This window comes from Eupeodes corollae, chromosome 3 (assembly GCF_945859685.1).
Source record: "Eupeodes corollae chromosome 3, idEupCoro1.1, whole genome shotgun sequence".
Classification (NCBI taxonomy): Eukaryota; Metazoa; Arthropoda; class Insecta; order Diptera; family Syrphidae; genus Eupeodes; species Eupeodes corollae.
The window spans coordinates 133,799,760-133,824,559 of NC_079149.1; the positions used below are offsets into that span (position 1 = coordinate 133,799,760).

The following is a 24,800-nucleotide window of genomic DNA, read 5'->3' on the forward strand; positions in this document are numbered from 1 at the left end:
GTTTAAACTATAAGACAGTATTTTATACCTTGGTCTTAACAATTATGCAATACTAAAAGTCCTTCGCTAAACTGAAAGGATTCTATTTTGATCGTTAAAGTAAACTCGTACACAAGCCGTGAACAAAAACCATACTGATATTTAAGCATTTCCATTGTAGCCATTTTTCAAAAAACTGAACCAAAACTAAAAAAATGCCAATAAGTCTCGCCGAGATTTTTCGACTTATAAAATCCTTATATAAAAAAGGTGCATGATCATGGGAAATTACCTTTTATACTTTTTCCTGAATTTTCTTTCAATACCACTGTCAAAAGCTATTAAGCCTTTCTTATATGTTAAATATTGATATTTACAAATCTATACCTACTCAAAAAAACAAAACATTTAAATCCTATCGAAATTTTATCTTCTTTTTTCTCTTTTGTCTTCTTTCAAAAACAAAATGAATTGACTTACCGCTACAATTATTATCTAAGCACAAGTGATGATAGCAAATAACCCTCAATTAAATTTAATCTCTCATTCAGGCGCAGCAAAATATACACAATAATTTATATAGTTTAAGTAAATCAAAAAAAAATTCACTCACTCTGAATCATGCAATTCCGATTTAATGTTTTTTCCTTTTGTTTATAAATGATTTTGATAACAACACAAAACAAAATTAAGTTACAAAATTCTCAATTTAATGCGCAGAGTAAAATCACTGCAATCTTTTGTTGTCCTTTGATTTATATTTGATGACACTTCAATTAATTTACAATTTTTATCAATCACAAACACTCAAAATTTACAGGATAACAGTTCTACACATTATTGAAAAATGAAAACAAATTCACTTAACATGGAATTTAAAGACCACCGAGCACCCAGGAAGTCAACAAAATTAAAGCCCAGGACACACTCTAAACTGCGTTGTCCTCTAAACAAAATCTCTCCAAAGTTGTAGACAAGATATAAGAATTTAATTCTTGGGAAAAAATAAATATTTTGATCCTATTTAAATTCCTTGGCGCAAAAATTATTACAAATAACAAAAAGAATATAAATGTACAAAAGTTCTCTTTACCGCCAACAGCGACGACGCACGGCACGACACGATATTATGACAACGACTACGACGAAGACGACTTTACTTGATAGTTGCTCTGCACAGACTGAAAAGACTCTGAAACTGAAGTGACTCTACGTATGTTTTCCTATAACTTAATGATGTTTTCCCCAAAAGCCAGCCTGTTGCTTTTTACTGTTGCTTCGTTAGCCTCATAGTATAATAATTAGTTTCAGTCTTTGTAAGTGCGACAAGCCGGCTACTATTCCAAAAGATACTAAACCAATTGTTTTAGATTTCTGTAAGGTTCTATCGAGGTACTAGATTATGGCAATCATTATTTTATATCATAGAAAGTACACAAAATTAATATTGGTTATCTTATGTTATGGCAAATACGCATTAAAACATGGAAAAGGGGGTTAAAAAATGCGTGCATGCGAAACGAAACATAAGGTACTTTTTACACTAAGACATTTTTGGAGATTCACCTCCAAGTAAATATGAATGATGGCAATAAAGGGGTTTAAAATGAAAAATTATTTGGGGTTCGATAAGTTCATGAATTCCACCTTTAAGGTCTTAAATCTACTGTTTTGCTTTCACATATACCTCATCTTTCACATGGCCCCCAAGAAAAAGATTCTATGTGGCTAATTGTGGTGACCTCAGTAAACTTGTAGAACTGCTAACTGTGTTTGCAAAATGTTTAACAATTTTGTAGTTTACTTTAAGAATTTTTAACTCGTTGTTAAAACTTATGTATCGTTATATTTTAAGTAACGGTGTAGTTTATTATATCTGTCACATGTTAAAAGATGGCAGCTTCAAAAGTGACAGTCCAAGTAGCGTCTTATTGAAAAACCATACATCATTGGTCGCGTTCACAAAGCTAGTGGCTACGTAGTCAAGGCATTCTGATTGGCTAAATCTAACTACAAAAGTAGTTGAAATTTCCCCTCCGACGTAGTGTACAAATTTCGGCTACAAAGTTAGAGGGCACTGATTTTGACTTTTCACAATTAGCTGTTAGAAAAATTTACAAAAAATTCAAACATTCGAAATGAATGTTTGAATACCTCCAATCCTTAGGTATAAACTCCGAAATAGAAGCAGCTCAAGATATTTGCAATCAAATCATAACAGGTAATATTTTTTAAGTGTAATAATAAACAAAACAAATGTTTACGATTTTGGGTTTGTTTGCTTTTGCATCTGTCATTAATATGACAGTTAAGGATTGACTACTGCTGTAGTGCAATTTTTCATTCACAAAGCTAGTTAAATTTTGACTATACGTAGCCACTAGCGTTGTGAATGCTTTCAGTGGTTTTGTTGACGCTAAATTTAAATAATTTGCATACAATAAAGGGGTCATAACTACCCTCAAGATTTTTGATGTTTGGGGTATGAATATCAAAATGAAAGGTATTAACAGAGTTTGTCCCACATTCTTGAAGTGCGGTTAAAAAAAGCAATTTCTATACTTGACAGTACGTCTTAAATTGAAATCAAGGGTAAACTGATGACCGTTCCTGGAAGTGCAAGTATTACGGCTGCATTTTTTGAAAGGTGGGAGGGTAGTAAAGGAATGTAGCCAGTCTAATTTGACAGAACATTTTTTGTGAAAATATCTATGAAACAAAAAAATACATGAAAGCTCTTTTTTAGATTCCATCTTACTTAAAATTGTTTAAGACAGCTGTCCAAAAATGCGAATTATAGTCAAGTCTTGAACTCGTGAAGACTTTGTAAATTCCAGCCACACCAACATTTCTTGTACTGTCGAAGAAATCTTAAGCATTATTGTTGGCAATGTCGAAAATGCGATCAGAGACTAACACAATCCGAGTATTGTAAGTTAATTAGTACTTAGATTTCTTATCTAAGGTTTTATTTTGGAGATACAGCCTAGGTCATAATTATATAAATTTATCATGTTTTGAAACTATTAATTCTGATAAACGGTTTTTGACAAATAAAATAATAAAGGTTTAAAAGTATTTGTATGTTCTGATAGAAACGATTTTTTTAAAGAAGAATTTCACATCAAGTAAATATTTGAAAAAATTTTGAAAATTTAGCTCAAATTAATAAGACTCGAGACATGTCAAAATATTAGAATTATGGTCAGGTTTAGGACGAAAAAGGCTAAATAGACTATAGTTAAATCACAAGAATGCAGTTAGTGGCGTTTTTGGTGTAAGCAATTGAATCGTCTTTAAGCAATTACCTTCTTAAAAGTTGTATTGGGGAGGGTTACATTTTAACGAAAGTAGACACCATTGAGTTTTGGAAGCGTTAAATTCTAGGCAAAAACAATGATGTCAAAAATGTAAGTTTCCGGAATTACAAAGCCAACCCAACTGAGAAAAACCAGAGTAAGTTCAAACAAGCTAAAAAGAACTGTAGGACCAGAAATTACGGCAAAAAATACTACAATTTCCCAATGGCAGTAAAAATGTCTGGTCATTTGTAAAAAAATGTGCGTAACACTACGTCTTCCTCGGTTCCTAAACGCTTGTTTCTAATGACACTCCCTATGTAAGCTCCTGACTCCGCCTGTACTTGAAAGCGTAAACAATTCTATGGGACGAATCTTCTTTCGCACTTGTTCAGTTACTATAGTACTTAAAAATCTTGACATTCACAAATGCTGGCCCGGATAGCATTCCCGCTATTGTTCTGAAGAGGTGTTCTTCAACGCTGGCAAATCCACTGCGTAAGCCTTTTCATCTGTCCTATTCTATAGGTCTCTTTCTTGGTTGATGGAAAACTGCATTTGTCAAGCCTGTCCCTAAAAAAGGCAAATCATCCTCACCATCTAACTATACACTTATATCCCTTCTTTCCAAGGTCATGGAAAAACTGATCAGTTTTCACCTTAAGAAACACTTAAAAAACGGAAGCTTCTTAATGACCGGCAATATGGCTTTCGTGGCAATAGGACCACTGGTGATCTCATGGTTTATGTAATCGAACAGTGGAACAAATCTTTACATCGTCTTGGAGAAAGTAAGATAATTGCACTCGATATTTCAAAGGCATTTTATAGAGTTTGGCACCAAGATCCCTTCTTCGTTGGGTTAGAAATTATCTTTCGGACCGTTCAATTCAAGAAGTATTGGACGGGTTTTCAAATCTGATATCCTCAAAATAAACGCTGCTGTGCTGGTTCCGTTTTGTCTCCGACGCTATTCCTTATTTTTATAAATGATCTCTTGTCTGAAACTACTAACGCATTAAATTTTTTCGCTGATGACAGTACCCTCAGCTTTTCATATTTGTTTTTAGATTCTCATCCTTGTTCTTCGGATGTGGACTACCAACGGCAGAGTACGATGAGCTTATTAAATTCTGATCTGAATAGCACTGTACAATGGGGAATCAAAAACCGTGCTTCAAAATGCTTCGAAAACTCAAGGTTGCCTACTGTCGCAAAAGTGTAACCCCTCCACCAATGCCACTATCCATGAATGGTACTTGCATATCGAGAAGACTGAACAGCTATCAGCTGTGGATAACAAACCACTTGTTGTGGAGTGATCACATATTTGGCTCGCCAAAAATGCTGCTAAGTGTTTAGGTTCTTTTCGAAGATGTAAGAAGTTTTTTACCCCTTCTGATCTGGCTACAATTTATAAAGCCTGCATTCGACCAAAACTTGAGTACAATTTCCAACCACTTAAGTCTCTTGGACAGAATTCAAAAGAGAGCTCGAAAAATTATAGGTGACCATCGTCTAACTGAAACTTTTGCATCTCTCGAGCACCGTCGTAAGGTTTCATGCCTCTCATTATGTTATCGCTACTTCTATAAGCAATACCCTAATAAAATAGCCAGTTGTATTCCTCCCCTCAAAAACTTCAACCGTAATACTCGTTCTTTTAGAAATGCCTATCAGCTTACCCTTGAACTTAATTTCTGTCGTACTGTTTAGTATAGAGATTTTTTTTTTAGTCACACTACACGAATGTGGAATTCCTTACCAGATTCAATATTTCCTACTGATTACAATGTGCTGGCCCTGTGTATAATCATTATAAGGGTATTCATATACCCAATATAAAAAAAATCACATTTTATTTTTTGAATGCGAATATCTATTTTACTCAAAATCAAAGGTGACATTTAGCTTAGATAAATTAACTTGAAGTTAGAAGTTGTTAAGGAAACTTTTTTGCATCTAACAGCATAACATCTATCTTTTGAGATACAAAAACTAATGAGGTCCGTAAAGCTGGAAACACCACAATCGAATTTTGACATTCTAATGATGGGGTGATTTAGACCTCTTTTTGGGCTAATTTAGTGCTCTAATAACGACTTGGTTCAAAAATCCCTTCCCCCTTAAACTTGTGGTGTTCCCAGTTTAACGTCAAGCTGGAAACACCACACCTTTAAATTCATATTTTCAAAAAACTGATGATGAGTGACTTAAGGGCTCTTTTTGGGCTCCTGAGTTAATGAAACCCAGTTTGGTATCTCAAGCCCTTACCCCCTTAATCACGTCGCAAAGTTGAAATTTATGGAGACTTTCTAAACAAAACAAAGTTTTAAAAATCTAATGATGGGGTAATTTAGGGCTCATTTTATGCTAGTTAAGTGCTCTTATTACGGTTTTAAATTTGATTAGTAAAATTTTGAACTCCGATGAAGGTTACTTTGATTTCAAAACAGAAATTCTTGATCTGATTGGTTAAAAGGCTTTGTTTAAATACAGTTGGTTGACATACAAATCTCCAAAATAAAATAAGAGTAAATATAAATGAGTTAAGCCTGTGGAGTACAGTTTGCTGGGAGGACGTCATCACAAATTGATCTTTCCCCTGTAAAACACAAACCAGTGGGAATAAAAACACGAAACTGGTATTTTTTTAATGAAAATGTATTAGTTTGTATTTTGTTTTTCAAAACGTCGGGTACAGAATTTCTCCACAGAAATTTTATTTGAACCAACCGGGAAAGGAGAACTAAATTAGCACAAAGAGAACCCTAAATCTCCCCATCATTAGAATTTCGAAATTCAATTGTGGTGTTTCCAGCTTTACGGACCTAAACTAATATTGATATTTTCGTGAGCTTAAAACAAAAACCTTAATTTTTTTCTACTCTACAAATTTGGAGAAATTTGGATTTTAATTTTTTAAAGGGGTATTTTCTGCTGCCTTTGGTTAGCAAATATATTTTTAAAAAACAGTCACCTTTAATTTAATACTAATTTTGTTTGTGTTCCCTCACGTCGAGAAATAAGCAATATCTGTACTTTAATCAAAAACAAAAATTAAATTTTATGTAACAAACATTTTTATTGTTAGTAAAAAACATTACACATACGCCTTAGTGACCCAATTTTGAAATTATCAATTTTGTCTGTTATATTGGGTTATTTTTAGGCAGGATTTCAATAAAATGAGTTAAAAATGTTTTAGTCTCCTGTTGGGTAATTTTTAAAAAAGATTACAAGAAGTTCCAAGACACATAGACCCTCATCATCAAAACTATTCTATCAATTGCATTTTCAGTTAAAAACAACTTTAAAGTGTAAGCATCATATGTACATACATTCATTATTATTTTAACTTATTTGCATACAGGGCATCGACTCCATAAAGATCTAAGGTACTATAAACCCTTAAGCGATAAACAGTTTAATTAACAAGACAAATAGTAAAACGTGTTCTTAAATGACTTCAAAATAACATTAAACATGTTATTAAAAAAAAATAAAGTAATTTAAATCAATTAAATTATTAAAATCCTTATAAAGACATTTTAAAAAAATTATATGTTCGAAACATTTTATAAAAATGTAACTTTTTTATTTCGTATATAAAATAATGCCGACCACTTCGATCTATACAACGCCATTACAACAAGTTAATAAGTATTAAGTTAGTAAATATATTGAAGTTCTGACGCATAATCGACTTTGATCCCGTATTCACCATGCATTTATTTAAAATTGCACTTTATATTCCATTTATCGGTACTAAATTTTGTTACTATCTCTCATTATCTTTTATTTCAGCTTTACTATAATATTTCTCTGTGATTCAGAATTATAACCTCTTACAATGAATGTTCTCAATTCCAATAGACATTTGACATATATCTTTGATTATTTAAACATGATACAGGGTCCGGCAAAAAAACCTTTATTTGTCATTGCCTTTTAAAATACGGTAGATCTTTTTGCCGGACCCTGTATAATCTAAGAAATGTTGCAAAATAATGAATTCGTATATTCGATTCCCTTTCGCACTGCCTTTGCATTCTGCTATCCATCGGGTGAACTACATTATCCCAAACCAATTTGACATTCAAATAAACAGCTGTTCATGTAAAAATCTTGGGAATGTTGGATAAATTGTTTTCATTCATTCATTCATACAAAAATTAAGTTTAATCAATCCAGCTAAAAAGAATAATTGGTTTAATTTTTGGAAATGGACAGTATTGGAGTTTTTATTCCAATTGGAACAAGAGGAATAAGAGAATCCTCAAACAGATAGCTTCATAGAAATGTTAAGAAGTGTCTTCCTTCCCAATAAATGTTAATATTCCATTATTTATAAAACAAATATTCTTAATTACAATAAATTAGTTTTCACTTATATTTTGCTTACAAATTAACAAATCAGATATGAAATGAAAAATCCACTGCATTTTATATGAGAATCTAAATAAGAATACCGCGCCGTATTACCGACGTTACCGACATACACAGATTCACTTCGAATGAATAGCAGAAAAGGCCTGATTATTTTTTTGAAATTTTCAGATTAACAGCCCTATTATGGCTATCAACTTTCAATTATTTGATAAATGATAACTTCTAACAATTTATTGATAATTTGGTATTATGAGTATCAAATGATAATTTTTCACCCATTGTGAATACAAATCAATATACGATTGTGAATAGGGTTTGTTTGGTGTTTGACGTTAAACCAAGTTTAATTTGCTTATTTTAGTTCATGAATTTATAATTTGTCCAGTAAGTTTGAAGCATCTCGTAATACTGTTTATTCTAGCTTCCACGATAAACCTTTGTTCCTCAGTAAAATTGCTTTGAAACAACAATTCTAGGGAAAGCATTTCGTTCTTCAATTTGTATATTCAATAAAAACTACAAAAAAAAACTTTTATAAATCGTATTTAAATTACAATTCTTTGTCATTTACGAATATTTGATACATTTGTCAACGAAGATTTTGTTGCTGATAGAATATTTGATGAGTATCAATATGTTTGATAGCCGTAATACCGAGTTTATCAATAAAGCTATTCACAATAGAACTTTTAATTCACTATTTATCAAAAATATTGATAATTATGATCACCATAATACCGTTTCATTAATTTTGTTGATAATTATCAACTATTATCAAATATCGTGTTGATATTTGCTAACCATTATAGGTCTGTAAGCCTTTAAAACGTGTTAACAATAACCAAGCGCTTAAATCAAAGCTTTCAAAGTGATCCATGGATTAACTTTATTATAAAATGGGAAGCTTCCTTGAACGTCATGAAATACAAAGTTTTCTATATCAAAATTTCCTGCATACTTAAACAACTAACTAATAGCCTTATTGCGAGGATCAACTATCAACCAATTGACGGTTGATAGACTATCAGCCCTATTACGGTTGTCTATTATCAATACGCTAGTTGACATTTTTAAATGAAATTGATGAATTGGTATTATCGTTGTCAGCAATCAAAATTTTTGATAAACTGTGAACGCTCTTCAGAATTCAGATCTATTGTGAATGATTCAAATTGTCAGTCTTGGTATTATGGATGTCAAAATATTTGTTGATTATCAAATTTTCTGTCAATCGAAAATTGCTTGTTGATAAAATATTTTACGGATCGTGAAAGCCAAAAGCATGTCTACTATTGAACTATTTTTCGGTGAAAATGAAATTGAAAAAGAAAATACTTTGGAGCAAGCAAAGATTCGAAGAAAACTACGCGCTGCTTCAAATCCGATGGATTTGGCTGAACATATGTATGAAGATAAAAGATCTTTTTTAGTTACATTACAAAATCGAATTTGGTTCACTTTTAGATTCATTCAAAACTTTAGACTTTCGAAAGAAGCCTTTCTTAATGTATTTTTAGAAATCAACGACAAGTTAAAATCAACAAAAAGATAACAATCCATCCCAAACATACTAAAATTTGCAGCTGTCTTAAGATTCTTTGCGCAAGGAAGCTACCAGTTGAGTGTTTGGAAGTAAATAGGCACTATTCACAATAGATTTTTGATCTTTGTTCACAATGGATCAAAAAATCAACTCGCGTTCATAATACCAATTTATCAATTAATTGACAACATGTTTCAATTATCAATTAATTGATCTTTGACAACAGTAATAAGGCTGTATATCAATTCAAATCAAAACCGTATTGTGAAAATCAATTGATAAAATATTGTGCTATTGTGAATGCCTTCAAAATTATTTTATTATTCTTGCAACTGACAGAAGTTTTGAAAGAAAATAAAAAAAATTAAAAACAAAATAAAAAATGACTTCGACTGAATTAATTTTTGATGATGATGAAGATTCAAGTTTGATTGAGTTTGGGAAACGACTTTAATCTTGGTATTGCCCAATCAACTACATCGCTTGTCCTAAAGGAAGTCCTTGGTGTAATTGAAAACTATGTGTGCCCAAAATGGATAAAGTTCTATTACACTGAGGAGGAAGAAAGGAGGGCAAAAGTGTATTATTTTGAGAAAAGTGGAATTCCTAACGTGGTAGAATGCTTGGATGGTACACACATTAAGATCATAGGCGCAGATCATAGGACCAGACAAAAATATGAAGAGGTTTTTTTTGCTGTTGATCAACAACTTCAACTGGATCCGGGTCAATCTGATGGGTTGATCGTTTATACGCGTGTTCTTCAGTCAATAAATCATTTTCATCTGAGGTGTTAATAGTTTCCAAACCAAATTCTCTTCCGGGTGGATTAACACATGTATTTAGATCCAATAAACTTACAACAGCTTCTTCCATATCGCTGAAGTGGTGAAGTCTATTTGGACCACCACCAGTGGCTGATATTTCGATTTTGTTTTCAGTTTTCTTCTTCTTTGTTTTGCATTTAAGGTCGACCCATACTCTTTGCCACTTCTCTGAAGTACGTTCTGGCGGCCCTAAGCTATTCAGCTCTACAGAAATGTTTTCCCATTTTGAATGTGCTCCAGCTTTTGTGCAGAATCCCTTAGCGAGTTCAATATTTTGTTCCATAAACTGGACTTATCTGCATATCTGTTTTTTGTTACTAATAACTTTTTGAGACCTTTAAAATACAAAATTAACGATTTTATACATTTTTATAATTCGAAACTCACAATTTTTTTTATTTTTTCAAACACGAACTCATCAACCACAAATTTACGATTGAAAAAAAAAATTGCCAGTTGATAAGAAAGTCGATGAATTCTTTTTTGCAATACCAATTTTTCCCATTCACAATAGGTTATTGATACAAATCCACAATGTATCAACAATTCATTGACAGTTGACACTCACAATACCATTTAATAAAACTGATTGAAAAATTACAATTATTAATTGATAGTTGATCTTCACAATAAGAGTGACTATATTATAAAATGGGAAATTTCCTTGAACGCCATGAAATAAAAAGTTTTCTACATCCAAATTTCCTGCATACTTAAAACCCTAACTTAATCAAGTCTCTAACCAAGTTCACACCACCAATAATAAGTCTATCCCCATATGCAATTCTTACCCACAAAATCAAAAAGTTTAAAAAAAAAAAACAAAGCTAATCGAATGAGTGTCTGAACTTCTCAAATAACATATCCAAGTATTAAAAATAAAACATAAACAAAACAAACCCCCAGTTAAAAAAAAAAAAAAAAAAACAAAAACAAAAACAAACAACCATATAACATTATCGAAACCATTTATATATTCATTTCAAAATTATTCCAACAAGTGAAGTAAGAGTGTCCCTAATTTAAACATAGACTAATTTTTCTGATGAAATGCATGTGAAAAATACATTTGAATTCAGTAATTCAATTAGATGCGGTTCACACACCAACCACGTAAATCCGTATTAAATAAACGAAATTGAATACTCCACCATCAACCGCACAAAATAACGCCAGAGTAATTTAGAATTGGTGACATGTACAATTGTTTTAGTTTTACTTTGAGTTCAATTAACAAAATTTAACCACACATTCGGAGGAAAGATGACAACTTGATTCAAAAGAAACGATTTCGGAATTAGATAAAATTAGGGATTACCTAAATGCGGATATGCGCAAATAATTTGATTCCAAAGTAATCCCAAAACACAGATATGGATGGAATACAATTCACAAAAGGAATCCTCGTCAAAAAGTTTAGGAGTGTTCAAAACTGCTCTGAATGTTACGATTCCCGACTTGAGAAAAAACTACTTACATATTATGTACTTATGTATATCAAATAGTCATTACGTTTTCATTAAGTTATAGCATGGAAATGGGTGAAGTAATTTTTTGTTTAGCGGTGAAGAGTTATTAGCAGTTTTTCATTTAATTTAGAATCTTCAGTTTGAAAATTATGAGAATAAGCTTTAAACAGAAACCACTTTAATTCCAACGTTGATATTTTTTGGACGGTTTAAGCTAAAATTCCGCTTGATGCGGTTCAACATCATATTATCAAATCTATTTATATTGATTTATTTATTGAATTCGTTAAACAAACTAACGTTAGAACTTAAGACTAATATTACATTTTTCTTAGATTAACAGATTTACAATGCTTTAAGCAATTTGCAAAAAAAAAGCTAAACTGATGTGTTGAAAAAATTAATTTATATGTTTTACTTTTACAGCCTTATTACGGTTGTCAAAGATCAATCAAGATCCATTGTGAACAAAGATCAAAAATCTATTGTGAATAGTGCCTATTTACTTTTGACGTTTCAATTTCATTTACAATTTTTCAACGGACTGCTTTTGTTTCGTGTAACGAATTTTATTTTGGTTGATTTGGATTAAAAATTTAAGTAGTTTTTAATAAATTAATGGTGCTATTCAATTTTTAATTTACTTTTTACATGAAGCTCAAAATCGAATCCCTTATTCGGTTGCCTTCATTGAATGATGTGTCTGCAGAATCTATAGCAATATCAATGGTTTCAACAATACTATCGAGTTCCGAAAGTCAATACGGCCACTACGGTAGTCCTCCTCCAATTTTGCTTTCAAAGAGGACATATTCCATATATTGGCATCGTGTGATGATCCTGGATTCACATTAATATACTTAATGCACATTAAGTTGTAACATGCCTTTAAAACAGAACTGGAAGTTAGTAGAATACCAACCAAAATGATGGAAAGCTTACAAGCATAGTATTGATGCTATAGAATCATTTCCTGTTGTAGTATACATGTCTAAGATCTTTATTCGGACCAATAATTTTGATATGAGTCCCGTCGATAGCACCAATAACATTTTGATTACTGCTCTTTTGAAAAAAGTATATGTATCTTGGCCTTCTTCTTCTTCTTGTGAATAGTTAAATTGTATCCATTTAATACAAATATTTGTTTCCAAGACATTTAAAACTTCTTTCAAAACAACTGAAACCGTTGTTTGCGCCATCCCAATGTTAAAATCGTTCCCAACACTCAACTAGAAGCTTCCTTGCGCAAGGATTCTTAAGACAGCTGCAAATTTTAGTATGTTTGGGATGGATTGTTGTCTTTTCGTTGGTTTTAACATGTCGTTGATATCTAAACAAATATTAAGGAAGGCTTCTTTCGAAAGTCTAAAGTTTTAAATGAATCTAAAAGCGAGCCAAATTAGATTTTGTAATGTAACTAAAAAAGATCTTCTATCTACATACATATGTTCAGTCAAATCCATCGGATTTGAAGCATCGCGTAGTTTTCTTCGAATCTTTGCTTCCTCCAAAGTATTTTCTTCTTCAATTTCATTCTCACCTAAAAATAGTTCAATAGTAGACATGCTTTTGGCTTTCGCGATCCGTAAAATATTTTATCAACGAGGAATTTTTGATTGGCTGAAAATTTGATAATCAACAAATATTTTGAAATCCATAATACCAAGACTGACAATTTGAATCATTCACAATAGATCTGAATTCTGAAGAGCGTTCACAGTTTATCAAAAATTTTGATTGCTGACAACGATAATACCAATTCATCAATTTCATTTAAAAATGTCAAATAGCGTATTGATAATTGACAACCGTAATAGAGCTGTTAAAATCATCGCTTACAGAATATCCCAAAAAGTAATACTTGTTGTTAACTGAAATCAATTAGTTGAGGGAATTGTTTTTACCATAGTTCGACCTGCTTGATGTAGGATGTAAAGGAACTTGTCTTCTAATACTTGAACGGCTATAAATAAAGTTTGATTTTTCCAAAATCGATGGTGATATGACTGACCCATTGATTGATTTTATAACAAAGCATAGATGAATGTACTCTCTGTGATTAGAAAGCGATGGAAAATTTATGAGCGTAAGCCTATGATTGTAGGGTGGAAGTTCGAGCCTATTGGACAATGGGAAGAAACGGAGGCAGAAGCGCATGAAGCTTCTTTGTACTTGTAGGAATAAATAGTCGTCAAGTGAGTCGATACGTTTGAAAATTTTAATGTCATCAGAGTAAATTAAAACAGATGATTGTTTTATAATAGAATGTAAGTCGGTAACGTACAAAATAAACAGTAAGGCTCCTAAGTGGCTACCTTGCGGTACACCAGAGTTGGTATAAAAATATGATAACTGCTCATTCCTAAAAACTACGCTGTATGATATACATAAGTACGCCGAAACCCAACTAACAAATTTATCGTTAAAGCCTTGGGATTTAAGTTTGGAAGTTAACGTTTTATGGCACAATTTATCAAAGGCCTTACTGAAGTCTGTGAAGACACAGTCAACTTGTTTCCGTTTTTCAAACGAATCTAAACAAAATGAACTGAAATGAAAGAGGTTAGTAACTGTTGACTTATTTTGAATTAATGGACTCTGGACTGGACTCAAATAACTTGGGGATGATGGACAGTTTTGCAACGGGACGATAATCTTGTATTTCATTTTTACTACCCTTTTTATGTATCGGTGTTATGAACGAAGTTTTCCAAATTTCAGGAAAAAATTGAAGATTTAAGTGATTTATTAAAAAGAATATGTAGAGGATAGGATGCACATTTTTTCAAAATATAAGAAGGTACACCATCTGGACCAGGGCTATTACAAACGTAAAGTTCTGAAGCTTTGCGAACGATTTCATCTTCAGAGATTTAAAGACTAATTGAATTTAAATGAGGGAAATTTTGTGACAGGCGTTTGACAGGAGGTCGTTACTTCGAAAGCATCTTTGAACAAATTTGCAAACATATTTGAAGTTTTTTTCAAAGTCTGGAGAGTTTGGAGGTATGTACCTTATATACGTGGGGATAATTTATAGCAGTCCTGTTACAGTTTTAACTTTTATGCAAATCATTTCTACATCAGATAAATGAAAGTCGTCTACCAAAGTGCATGTCAAGAAATTATTTACGGCAAGCAAAAGTCCACCTCATACAGTGCTGATGTCATTTAAGCAGTGTCCATCACGTCTGTACACTTGATAAATCGAATCGAAGAGTTCCGTATCCAAGAATGTATTGTTTAGCCAAGTTTTAGTCAAAATGATTAATATCGTGTGGTGAATGGTTATATTTTTGTAGACCTTTTTTAATCTTTGTCCGTAGACCGTTGACATTTTGGTAATAGATTAGAATTTTTTGAAGCTGCTTCTTTGATAATACTTTATTTTATACTTTAGTACTTCTTTGGTGTTTTTGTTGAACATACCTTTGTACATAGACCACAGAATTGTTCCGTAAGCTTTGTTTTTAGTTTTTAAACTTACATCAAAAACTACGTTAAAAAACTTTGTTCGTATTCCTATTATTTCTCATACTAATTGTTCATTATCTGAGAAAATAGGAACGTGCATTATCTTCATAAACCATCAGATTAAATTGCTATTTGGGAATAATTAGAAAAAAATTTAGATGTAATTGGATTGAATTATTGTTCAAGGGAAATCCCTTTCTTCAGAGATGCCAGAAAATCGTTCAAAAAAAATACTCCCAGGAAATATAAATCGCCCTGGAGACTGCCGGTTGGCTCCATTATATGAGCAGTGAGTGCATAATGCGTTGTGACTATAGTTATGCTACTGCACAGTTCAACTGTTCCTTGGCATTCAAAAAAAAAATAATTTGAAAGAGTTATGGCTGAATCACAAACACGCTTCAGCTTCGGCTTCGTCTGCGTTACGATGGGCCTGCTTCGAGTTTGCTTTGAATGACATTTCTATTATTTCATCCTTCCAAAGGGCAAATATTTAGTTTGTTGACATTTTTTTTAAAGCAAATGTTCAGATAATTGAACTAGAGCTTCCGTTTGGAGTCACATTACGTTACATTACGTTTTTTTCCTTACGATTGTCAAACGAAACGTGAGGTCGTAGCTTCATTGGGATAGCATGCGTTGAATTCCTATGGCTGAACTCGTAAACGTCAGGTGAAGCCGAAGCTAGAGCGCGTTTGTGATTCAGCCATTATGGCCATCAATAAAATTTTGCAAGGAATGATCCCCATCTTCGAAAATTTTTAATGTGAATTTTGTCTTATCTAACTGACAGAAAGCAAGCACTGCAAGTTGGTGATACACTGTCAAATTTTTTGCAGAATGCCACTGGTGTACCACAAGGTTCCATACTGGGTCCCCTCTTGTTTTCTGCTTATGTAAATGAACTTTCATCTACATTAGTTAATTGCAGCTCTCACTTGTATGCTGATGACGTTCAGTTTTACTTCAGCTGTCCACTTGACCTTATCTAACATGGAGCTTTCTGCGTCAATGAAGACCTGAAGAGAGTGGCAAGTTGGTCTTTGTCAAACGGACTTATGTTGAACCCAAAAAATCCAAATGTCTTGTAATTAATAGAAAATCTCTTGACCTTTCTTATTTTCCACTAATTGTTCTGAGCAATGCTTCAATCGCACATGTGGTTACAGCAAAGAATTTTGGTGACTTTTAATCGTCTTTTGACTTGGGATGATCATATAAATAGACTCGTTGGTAAAGTTTATGGAGTACTTCGTACGTTATGGGTTTCACTCCATTAAAAACTCATTTGCTTCTCGCTTAAACCTTGGTAGTCCCTATTTTGGTTTATGGTTGTGAAATCTATTGTAACTGCAGTTTCACGAACAGGTGAAAACTAATGTAGCTTTCAACTCAATAGTTCGTTATGTTTCTGGATTACGTAGATATGATAGGATATTTTTGCCTCACGCTTAATAGACACGCCTTTCGAAAAAAAAAAATTCGATTAAGCTTTGGAGCACTTAACCTCGTAGTATAAAACAAAATCTGAACGCAACAAGCATACAATATTGCTTAGGTTTCATTTTTCAAAAGAAAGCTTACAGCTACTTTATAAGATTGTAAATCTTACTGTTGTTAAGCAATCACGATATTTAAATAAATAACAAAAAAAATTGTGCCAAAACTAACCTTTTGAACTTGTTTATATTGAAAATTCTTGTTTTTGGGAGAGTTGAGCTTTTGTGTATTTCAATGGGTATAGGTAGTTATTTTTTGGGTATTTGTTTGATGGGAAATATGCCGAGGGAAGTTTTATTCAAAAACTATAAATATAGCCCACAATGAATAAGGAACTCAACTCGTGAGTAATTCTTAACTAAAAATCTGTAGCGTTCCTTTATTCCTGATTTTAGCTTTTTAAAGCTCGTAGTTTTAGTTTCCTAAAGATGGCTAATGGCTAATACTATTAAATTTAAAATGCTATCACAAAAAAAAGGATCACCATAGATTTGTTGCTTTTAACCGAAAGTGTGAGACCCCAAAACAAATGCCTGCTTTCGAATATAGTTTTAAAGTTTATATGCTAGAGAAGTCCGCCTTGTTTATTAAAAAACATCAAGTCCAATCAACGGCTACTTTTCTATATCTATTTTAAATAAATTCTCTGTGACCAGTGACATCCGGCAAATCTTGAAAGAAATATCCATTTGAGATCACCTCACGCGATCATTGCAGCTCAGCATGCACATAAGTCGGGCAGGCCGTCTTGATAGGAAGTTCAAATTAAAAACTCAATACAAAAACAGCATTTAACATTTATGTCATATTTATTGTTTTAAATTTCATTAACAGACTTAAGCTAGTTAATTAAATCATACAATCGTGACCTACAATCATGTTCGTGGCATCTCTAATCTTCCCGCCATAATTCTGAACCGCGTGCTGTCCTTGCTTTGCAAGCTATTTCGTGCACAATGCAGTTGTTTGTTCCCATCTATAATATAAAATACACTTTTAAAACAATAATCAACATTATAGAGATGAAAGATTATGTACAAGTTAATGTCCAGGAGGTCAAACTTTAGAGTAAGGCCCCCAATTAAGGAAAAAACTTGAAAATTATTCTAGCATGCTTTTCCCACCAAATGGCTCTAGCGATTGGACGAGCCTTTCAGTTGTACAACCATGCGTATTCAAAAATTCAAAATTTTTAAACTTACCATTTTCAAATCAAGGACATTCTTGTCCTTTAACAATATTTTTCAAGGTCTCATTGTCCGTTCTCTAATTTCATGTGATTCTTGAAATCCATGGTACACATATAAATCTTCGAACCTAGACAATTTGTAAGGAAACAAAATTGGTTGGTTTATAAAACTGGTAACACACACGAATTTAAATAAAATTAAGTTTTAGACAGAAGTATTTCAATAAATGAAAATAATATAAACTTACCATTTTGATTGACTACCTCCACGTTGTGTAAATTAATTTTAAATGAAGAAATGAAATGGAAGTGACAGAAGAAAGAAATTCACTTGACCGGAAAACAGGAATCCATTTTTATTCGAAATGTTATTTATTCGAATATTCGAACACTGGGCTGCAGAATTGTTCAAGAGGGAAGAAACTAGAATAGTTAATTTTTGTTCATTTCATTTAATTTAAAAAAAAATCAGAATATAGTTGGTAATCGTACTTATAAAATATTCGCATTTCATTATTGATCTTTGTATTTTTAGACTATAATTTACAATCTACGCAAAGGAATAATAGTTGAAAAACTCTTTACTAGAAAAAGTAGTTTTCTTAGAAGTCCTCAATTAGTATCTGACATACTTAGAATCTGTCAGTTTTTGGATTTGTTTAATGGAAATTTCTTTAATTACAATTGAACTTTCCTATAAATTGCACCATAGTCTTTGAAAAATTTGTTATTAATTGCTTTACCATTTCTCGCATATAAACCTAAATTTTTTAAAATGTTTTTGTATTTTTTAGTTTTTAAGTTGTGAAAAGCAATATGACATAATAATGTTTCAAAAATCAAATCGTTAACATTTTTGGGTTTAACATATATTACACGCAATACATATTTTTGGAATAAATTTTTGTATTATTATAATTTCATTGATAATTTTATGGAATTTTGTTTGTGAATAGGTATGTTGATTTATGACATTATGTCAGCTACAAAGTAAGTGAACAATGATTTTGACGTTTGACGATCAGCTGATCGATAAGGGCATACAATTCAAAATAAAATTAATCTTTTATTATTTAAATACAAATATAAATTACTAAAATTTTGACTTATATTTAATTTTATTGGCGCATGATTTCTTGATCTATTGGTTGGTTCAATAAACACAGCTCTTATTCAAAATCAATTTTTTTTTTATAATAAGCGCACACTCAAGGGGATATATTACCCTTATTATGTAGACACAGTGTGAGCACTAGGAAAGGGAGAGAGGGGTTGAAAGGAGATGTCGGTGCACATTGGTTTTGAATTCCTGAATATTGCAATAGCTGGGAAAGACAGAGTGTGGTAAGGCATTCCACATTCGCATAGTACGGCTAAAGAACGAATCTCTATACTTGACAGTACGACCGAAGATGGGCTCGAGGGTATATTGATGAGCATTCCTAGAAGCGCGAGTATTATGGTTGAACTGTTTAAGGGGAGGAATGCAGCTGGCTATTTCTCTAGAGCATAAACCATTAAAATAAAGGTAAAACAGGGTGAGACAAGAAACATTTCGACGATGTTCAAGTGACGTAAATGATCTTATGATGGTAATATCACCAATCAATCTAAATGCTCTACGTTCAATACTATCCAAGAGGCTTAAGTAAGTTGCAGGAGCACCAGCCCAGATATGGGAGTTATACTCAAGCTTTGGACGTATATAAGACTTGTAAATAACAGCCAGATCAGAGGGGGGAAAAACTTCTTGCATCGCCTTAGCAAACCCAAACATCTTGTGGCATTTTTGGCGACATCGCGTATGTGATCGTTCCACAAAAGGTGGTTGGTGATACATATACCAAGAATATCCAGATGTTCAGTTTCCTCGATGCATGTGCCATTTATGGATAATGGCAGGGGGGTATATTTCGCTTTAACGATACAAGACAGCATTGCGTTTTCGAAGCATTAAATTCCACGCGGTTTCTTATTCCCCATTGTACAATACTGTTTAGCTCGGAATTTAATGAGCTTATCATATTTTGTCGTTGCAGTTCCACATCCGAAGAAGAGGGGTGTGAATCTGAAAACGAATATGAAAAGCTAAGAGTACTATCGTCAGCGAAACAATGTATTGGATTAGATGTTGCAGACAGGAGATCATTAATAAAAATGAGAAAGAGTATTGGAGATAGAACAGAGCCCTGGGGCACACCAGCATTTATTTTTTGGTTTTCATACTTGAATCCATCCAATACAACTTGTATTGAACGATTCGAATGGTAATTACTAATCCAATGAAGGAGGGATTCATGCAAACCGAAAGCACGCATTTTCGATAAGAGAGCCTGATGCCAAACCCTATCAAATGCTTTTGAAATATCTAGTGCAATAATCTTACATTCTCCAAAGCTATGTAAAGATTTGTTCCACTGTTCGGTGAGATGAACCATGAGATCACCAGTGGACCTATTGCTACGAAAGCCATACTGTCGGTCATTAAGAAGCTTCCGTTCTTCAAGATATTTCTTGAGCTGATAATTAATCAGCGTTTCCATGACCTTGGAAAGAAGGGACGTAAGTGCAATCGGTCGATAATTAGACGGTGAGGAAAATTCGCTTTTTTTGGGAATAGGCTGGACAAATGCGGTTTTCCATCCGCTCGGAACGAGACCTGAGGAGTAGGACAGATGAAAAAGCTTACGCAGTGGTTTTGCCAGCGATGATGAACACCTCACATTTGTGTATGTTAAGATCTTTTAGGACCCTCGCTACGGTACGAGTGCGAAAAAAGATTTGCCCCATAGAATCATTAACTCGCTCAAGTACAGGCGGAGTCATAACACTCACTGGCAGAGTTGAATTCGCGGCGAACTGCCTAGCAAAGAGATTTGCTTTCTCTAAGGAGCTAACAAATGGAGTGTCATTCACAAAAACAACCAACAACGTTTAATAATATTTTAGATGAACACCAAGAAAAATAGAAAACGCGAACGGATGGAAAACTTATCGCAGTCAGACAAAGAACTTTATAGCAAAAATTGCCAAAAAAAGAGCTACACAAGCAAATTTCCGTAGAATTTATTTGATGATTTACCTTTTTAGCTTTTCAATTCACAAACAAATTTGGCTGTGGTAATAACTACTTAAACACAGCATTTCCTATGTTTATAGTTAAACCACAGGTTTGGCTCTAAACTTAGGTTTCAATTTATTTATAAATAGCATATCCTCTGGACTTGCTTAGTAACAACTTAGCAAGAGTTTAGCAAACATCTGTGAATATGCTCCATTAAATTTAAAAACAAAACGAAATATGTAAATATGCTCCATTGAATTTAAAAACAAAAAAACGTAGGCACTACTGTTATGAATGCGCCAAATGTTAAATGGATAAAATTCTCTATAAACTTCATGAGCTCATTTGTTTGTTCAAAGTAAATTTTTACAATTCGGAAGCTTTGTTTTGGTGTAAGTGAACTCATGAATAACATAAATAAATTTGGACATTTTTAACTGTGAAACTATAAGCAATAACAACCATCGAAACTTCTCAGCCGACTGAACACCCTCATGTGTTTGACGCTGACCTGTCCTAGTAACAGAACACATTTTTTTCGGAATGTAAACGAACAAGTCCATTCTTCGTATTTTGTCATAATCTATATAAATATTCGATCTATGAAAACGGTGTAATTTTGACGTTTTGAATTTGCGTATTTCTCTGAAACTATTTTCTACGTTTATTCTAAAAACAAATTAATTATTTCGATATTGTTGCTATGAATGAACATATTTTAAACAACTCTATTGATAAAACACAGGTCCATCTTCGTTATTATCATAAATATTCCACATTTAATGATTTCCTTCTATAGATTCCACCACTGCACCAGAAACGAATTCTTGCATTTGTTAATCATTTTGTTATCAGTTCGTGTTCATTCCTGAATGATTTTGCATCAAAATGCGAAACCAAATTTATCGAAGTCGAGAGGAAAATGCAAAAACTTGAAGCTTCTCTGATAATCATAGAATCAAAAGTAAATCATGATTTGTTTTGAGGAATTATCTACTCGAGACTTTAAACAACTTTTTGTTAGCTTTCATCGATTCCAAGTCTAGAAGAACCCACACAAAATATAGAGACGACTTCCAAACCCCCTTTACAACAAGAAATTCAAGAAGAAACAAAGGAAGCCGATACTTCTGTGGCCGGTAAAGATGGTGAAGATAAAAATGATGAACCTCCACCACCGGTGGAAACAGGTGTTAAGGCTTGTGAAGATGCTCGTTACAAGAAATTCTTCAAGATGTTACAATTCGGAGTTCCCATTGATGCCGTTAAGTTAAAAATGAAAGCCGAAGGCGTCGATCCTACTATCATAGAGTAATTGATGATTCTCTTCATCTTTTCATTCGCGGATTAATAAAGTTTTCCACCTTTCTTGTCTTACAGCACTCCAAACAAATTGTTAGCAGATGGCACTATAAGTTAACTGTGGAACAATAGGAACATTACCACTGAATAAAATAGTTTAATCACTTTTAAAATGTTTTTTGTTTTTTATCGTTTAATTAAAAAAGGCAGAAGAAAGAATTAATATAAATTGGATCATATTAATCTAGAACTGAATCATCTGTCCCTTCCTCTTCTTGTCGCCTCCCAACTCGAAATGTTTGCAACGCTTCAGAGGAGTCTGCTTGCGGTACTTGCACTCAGTACATTCCATACGCAGGACAATCTTTTTGGTTGTCTTTGCCTGAAAAAGAAAGAGAATTCAATCAATCCCAATTCATCAATCATATAAAGTATAAGAAGAAATAAGTGTAAAAGCCGTTCCAGGGAGACAAGACAATTTGGCGCTTTGAATCCACACATAAATGGAACAACTACATTTTGCTTTTGCATACTTTTTTCCCACCAAAAGGCTTAAGGATTAACAGCCTTTCAGTTCTACAGCTATGCATGATAAACTGTTATGCTGGTTCGATGCTTACCTTCTTCCTGAAGATGGGCTTGGTTTGACCACCAAAACCTTGTTGTTTCCTGTCGTAACGTCTTCTGCCCTGAGCACCTTTACGCTCCTTGGACTTTTTGTACTGTGTCACCTTGTGCAACTTGTGGACCTTGCATTTTTTGCAGAAGGTACGTCTTTGTTTTGGTACATTCACCTAGATCAAATGAGAAAACAAAATTAATTCGTTTGCACTGAATTCATTTTCACTTCACAAAAATAAAGATTTTAGTTTAAAGTTTGAATTTAACTTAATATTATTAAATCTAACCCATTGTTGGATGGAAAACAAATTAAAAATTACAAGGGGATTTAAAATAAAAAATAAAACTCAGATTTAAGCATACCATCTTGACCAAATTCAGTTGTCAAAGAACGAAAAGGAAAGAAAAGGACGGGGACATAAACGGAAGTACGACATTTTGTTATGTCAAAATTGACAGTTTTGTTCGAAGTTCGATGATAAGGCAGGGGTGTTATAGAAACTGATTTTTTCGAAGTTTACACGCTACATGAAGAACACTTAGCCCGCGCTTACATTTACTAAACTAATCCAATGATTATTTTCTCTAACAGTCTCTTTTTATTTTTAGAGGTTATGCATGCAAATCATCATAAAGCATGCATTAAAATTTAAAATAATAGAAGACCAAACACAAATTTCATGTTTTTTAATTGTATGCAAACAGTAGAGATAAACTGTTAGCACTTATATGTTTTAAGACAAACTTCCAAAATTATTTGTTATTTAATTTACACGTGATTCTTTACTGCGCTGTTGAAGTGAGAATATAGCAAAAGGAAACTAGCATATTAAAATACCGTAATTAGTACTAAGGTGTAATGTAGAAGTAAAAATAGAGTATAAAGAAGTTATGACAATGCAATATATTATAAAATACCTTCAGAAGTAGTATAATGCCTTATATATCACTAGTTTAAAAATATTCTCATATAATTGGCATGGCATACAGCAAGGTTCTACATTTCACTTTAACAAATTAATATAGATTCAAAATATTAGTTAGAGGTCAGACATTTTACTCGTATCGATATAGATTTCAATTTTATTACGAATTAAAAATGAAGTGAATTGTTGTGCTTAAATTTTGATGTCTCCATAACATTTCTAGTAAGACAATGAAAAACTTCCAAGACACATTTAACAACTATTTTTTAACACAATTCTTTCACAAGCCATATTTGGAAACTGATTATCGCAAAGAAACAAAAACCATCTGACAGCTGTCATGTCTTTCAACGCAATGCAAATAAAAAACGAAAACATTTTTTACTTATTTTATTGAAAATAACAAAACAAATATGTACAAACATATGAAATTATACAAATTCTGGCAATCAACAGAATTTTGTTTGACTAATGCTACATTTTCCAGCTCCTTTAATTTCACTTAAAGTAATTTCGAAAAGCATTCGAAGTTATGAAATCGATTGATGAATGCATCTTGTCTTACTTTTTTTTTAATTTAATTTCTTAATTTCACATTTGATTTCATTTTACTTCATTCGAGTTGTCAAAGAAAAGTTAGTAATAAACACAAAGCTTTTGAGATTTCTGCCATATTGGCTGCCTCACTAAAGAGAGAGAGATAGAGATTCTCTTAATTCGCGAAGTTTAACGGAATATAATGGACTCAGTGCTGTCGTTTTAAAAATTTCAAGAGTAGTATTTTTCTATCATTTTGCGGAGTATTTTCTTAAATTGAGGAGTAAAACAAAAAAACAACAAACACATGCTTAGCCCATGAACAAAATTAAAAACTGAAAAAAATAATGTCCAAATTCGAAGTTAAGGCTTATGTTCCGAAAACAGACAAATAGAAGGATGTAACGTAGTACCAAATTTTTGCTTTCACTGCTCAAAGGTCCACATTTTAAAATAATATAGTTAAAATAAATAATTTAAATTCATCACTTTTTGTTTATTAAATAAAAAATTGGCAATTGAAATTATATCTTACATTAACATACATGTTTGAATATTCATGAATAAATTAAATTCATTATTGTACATTCTATGTTCCATATTTTCAGTAATAAACATTAAACAATATTTAACTGTGTTTTCCTTTGATTGGAAATGGAAATTATATACTAATCC

At 32.5% G+C, this 24,800-nt stretch overlaps 4 protein-coding genes and 1 long non-coding RNA gene across 7 annotated transcripts in view; 1 reads left to right on the forward strand and 4 right to left on the reverse strand.

Annotated features, from left to right (window-relative positions):
- The window catches only part of LOC129949338 (protein peste-like), a 66,893-nt gene extending 65,721 nt beyond the window's left edge, over positions 1-1,172 (reverse strand). Inside the window, exon 1 of one of the 2 annotated variants that reach the window (XM_056060734.1) lies at positions 593-1,172. In XM_056060734.1, the coding sequence (XP_055916709.1) occupies positions 593-602 (10 nt within the window). In that variant the 5' untranslated portion in view covers positions 603-1,172. Of the gene's footprint in view, positions 1-459 lie in introns of both variants that reach the window. The other variant, XM_056060736.1, reaches the window with a different exon arrangement.
- The window catches only part of LOC129949345 (WASH complex subunit 3), a 191,588-nt gene extending 169,374 nt beyond the window's left edge, over positions 1-22,214 (forward strand). Inside the window, exons 2-5 of the mRNA XM_056060746.1 lie at positions 21,403-21,484; positions 21,539-21,703; positions 21,764-22,050; positions 22,120-22,214. Of these exons, the coding sequence (XP_055916721.1) occupies positions 21,443-21,484; positions 21,539-21,703; positions 21,764-22,050; positions 22,120-22,159 (534 nt within the window). The 5' untranslated portion in view covers positions 21,403-21,442 and the 3' untranslated portion in view covers positions 22,160-22,214. The remainder of the gene's footprint in view (positions 1-21,402; positions 21,485-21,538; positions 21,704-21,763; positions 22,051-22,119) is intronic.
- Positions 9,859-10,323, reverse strand: LOC129950818 (uncharacterized). Its single transcript, XM_056062737.1, has one exon. It carries the CDS (start codon positions 10,321-10,323, stop codon positions 9,859-9,861), a length of 465 nt encoding a protein of 154 aa, XP_055918712.1.
- On the reverse strand, positions 17,277-18,040 carry LOC129949352 (uncharacterized). 2 transcript variants are annotated; one of them, XR_008782024.1, is made up of 3 exons: positions 17,924-18,040; positions 17,689-17,803; positions 17,277-17,462 (listed from the first exon to the last, which is right to left on the reverse strand). It is a non-coding gene; the product is annotated as an uncharacterized LOC129949352 (long non-coding RNA). The 2 variants fall into 2 exon arrangements; XR_008782025.1 differs by having other exon boundaries at positions 17,689-17,845; positions 17,924-18,020.
- LOC129949351 (60S ribosomal protein L44) lies at positions 22,150-23,119 on the reverse strand. Its single transcript, XM_056060751.1, has 3 exons — positions 23,026-23,119; positions 22,662-22,835; positions 22,150-22,423 (listed from the first exon to the last, which is right to left on the reverse strand). The coding sequence occupies exons 1-3, from the start codon at positions 23,026-23,028 to the stop codon at positions 22,286-22,288; spliced, it is 315 nt and encodes a 104-aa protein (XP_055916726.1). The 5' UTR covers positions 23,029-23,119; the 3' UTR covers positions 22,150-22,285.
- Positions 23,120-24,800: the final 1,681 nt, after the last annotated feature.

Coding starts and splice junctions, on each gene's coding strand:
- LOC129950818 (XM_056062737.1), bottom strand. CDS start 10,323: ATGGAACAAAATATTGAACTCGCTAAGGGATTCTGCACAAAAGCTGGA.
- LOC129949351 (XM_056060751.1), bottom strand. Junction 22,424..22,661: donor AGCCCATCTTCAGGAAGAAG/GTAAGCATCGAA, acceptor TTTCTTTTTCAG/GCAAAGACAACCAAAAAGAT.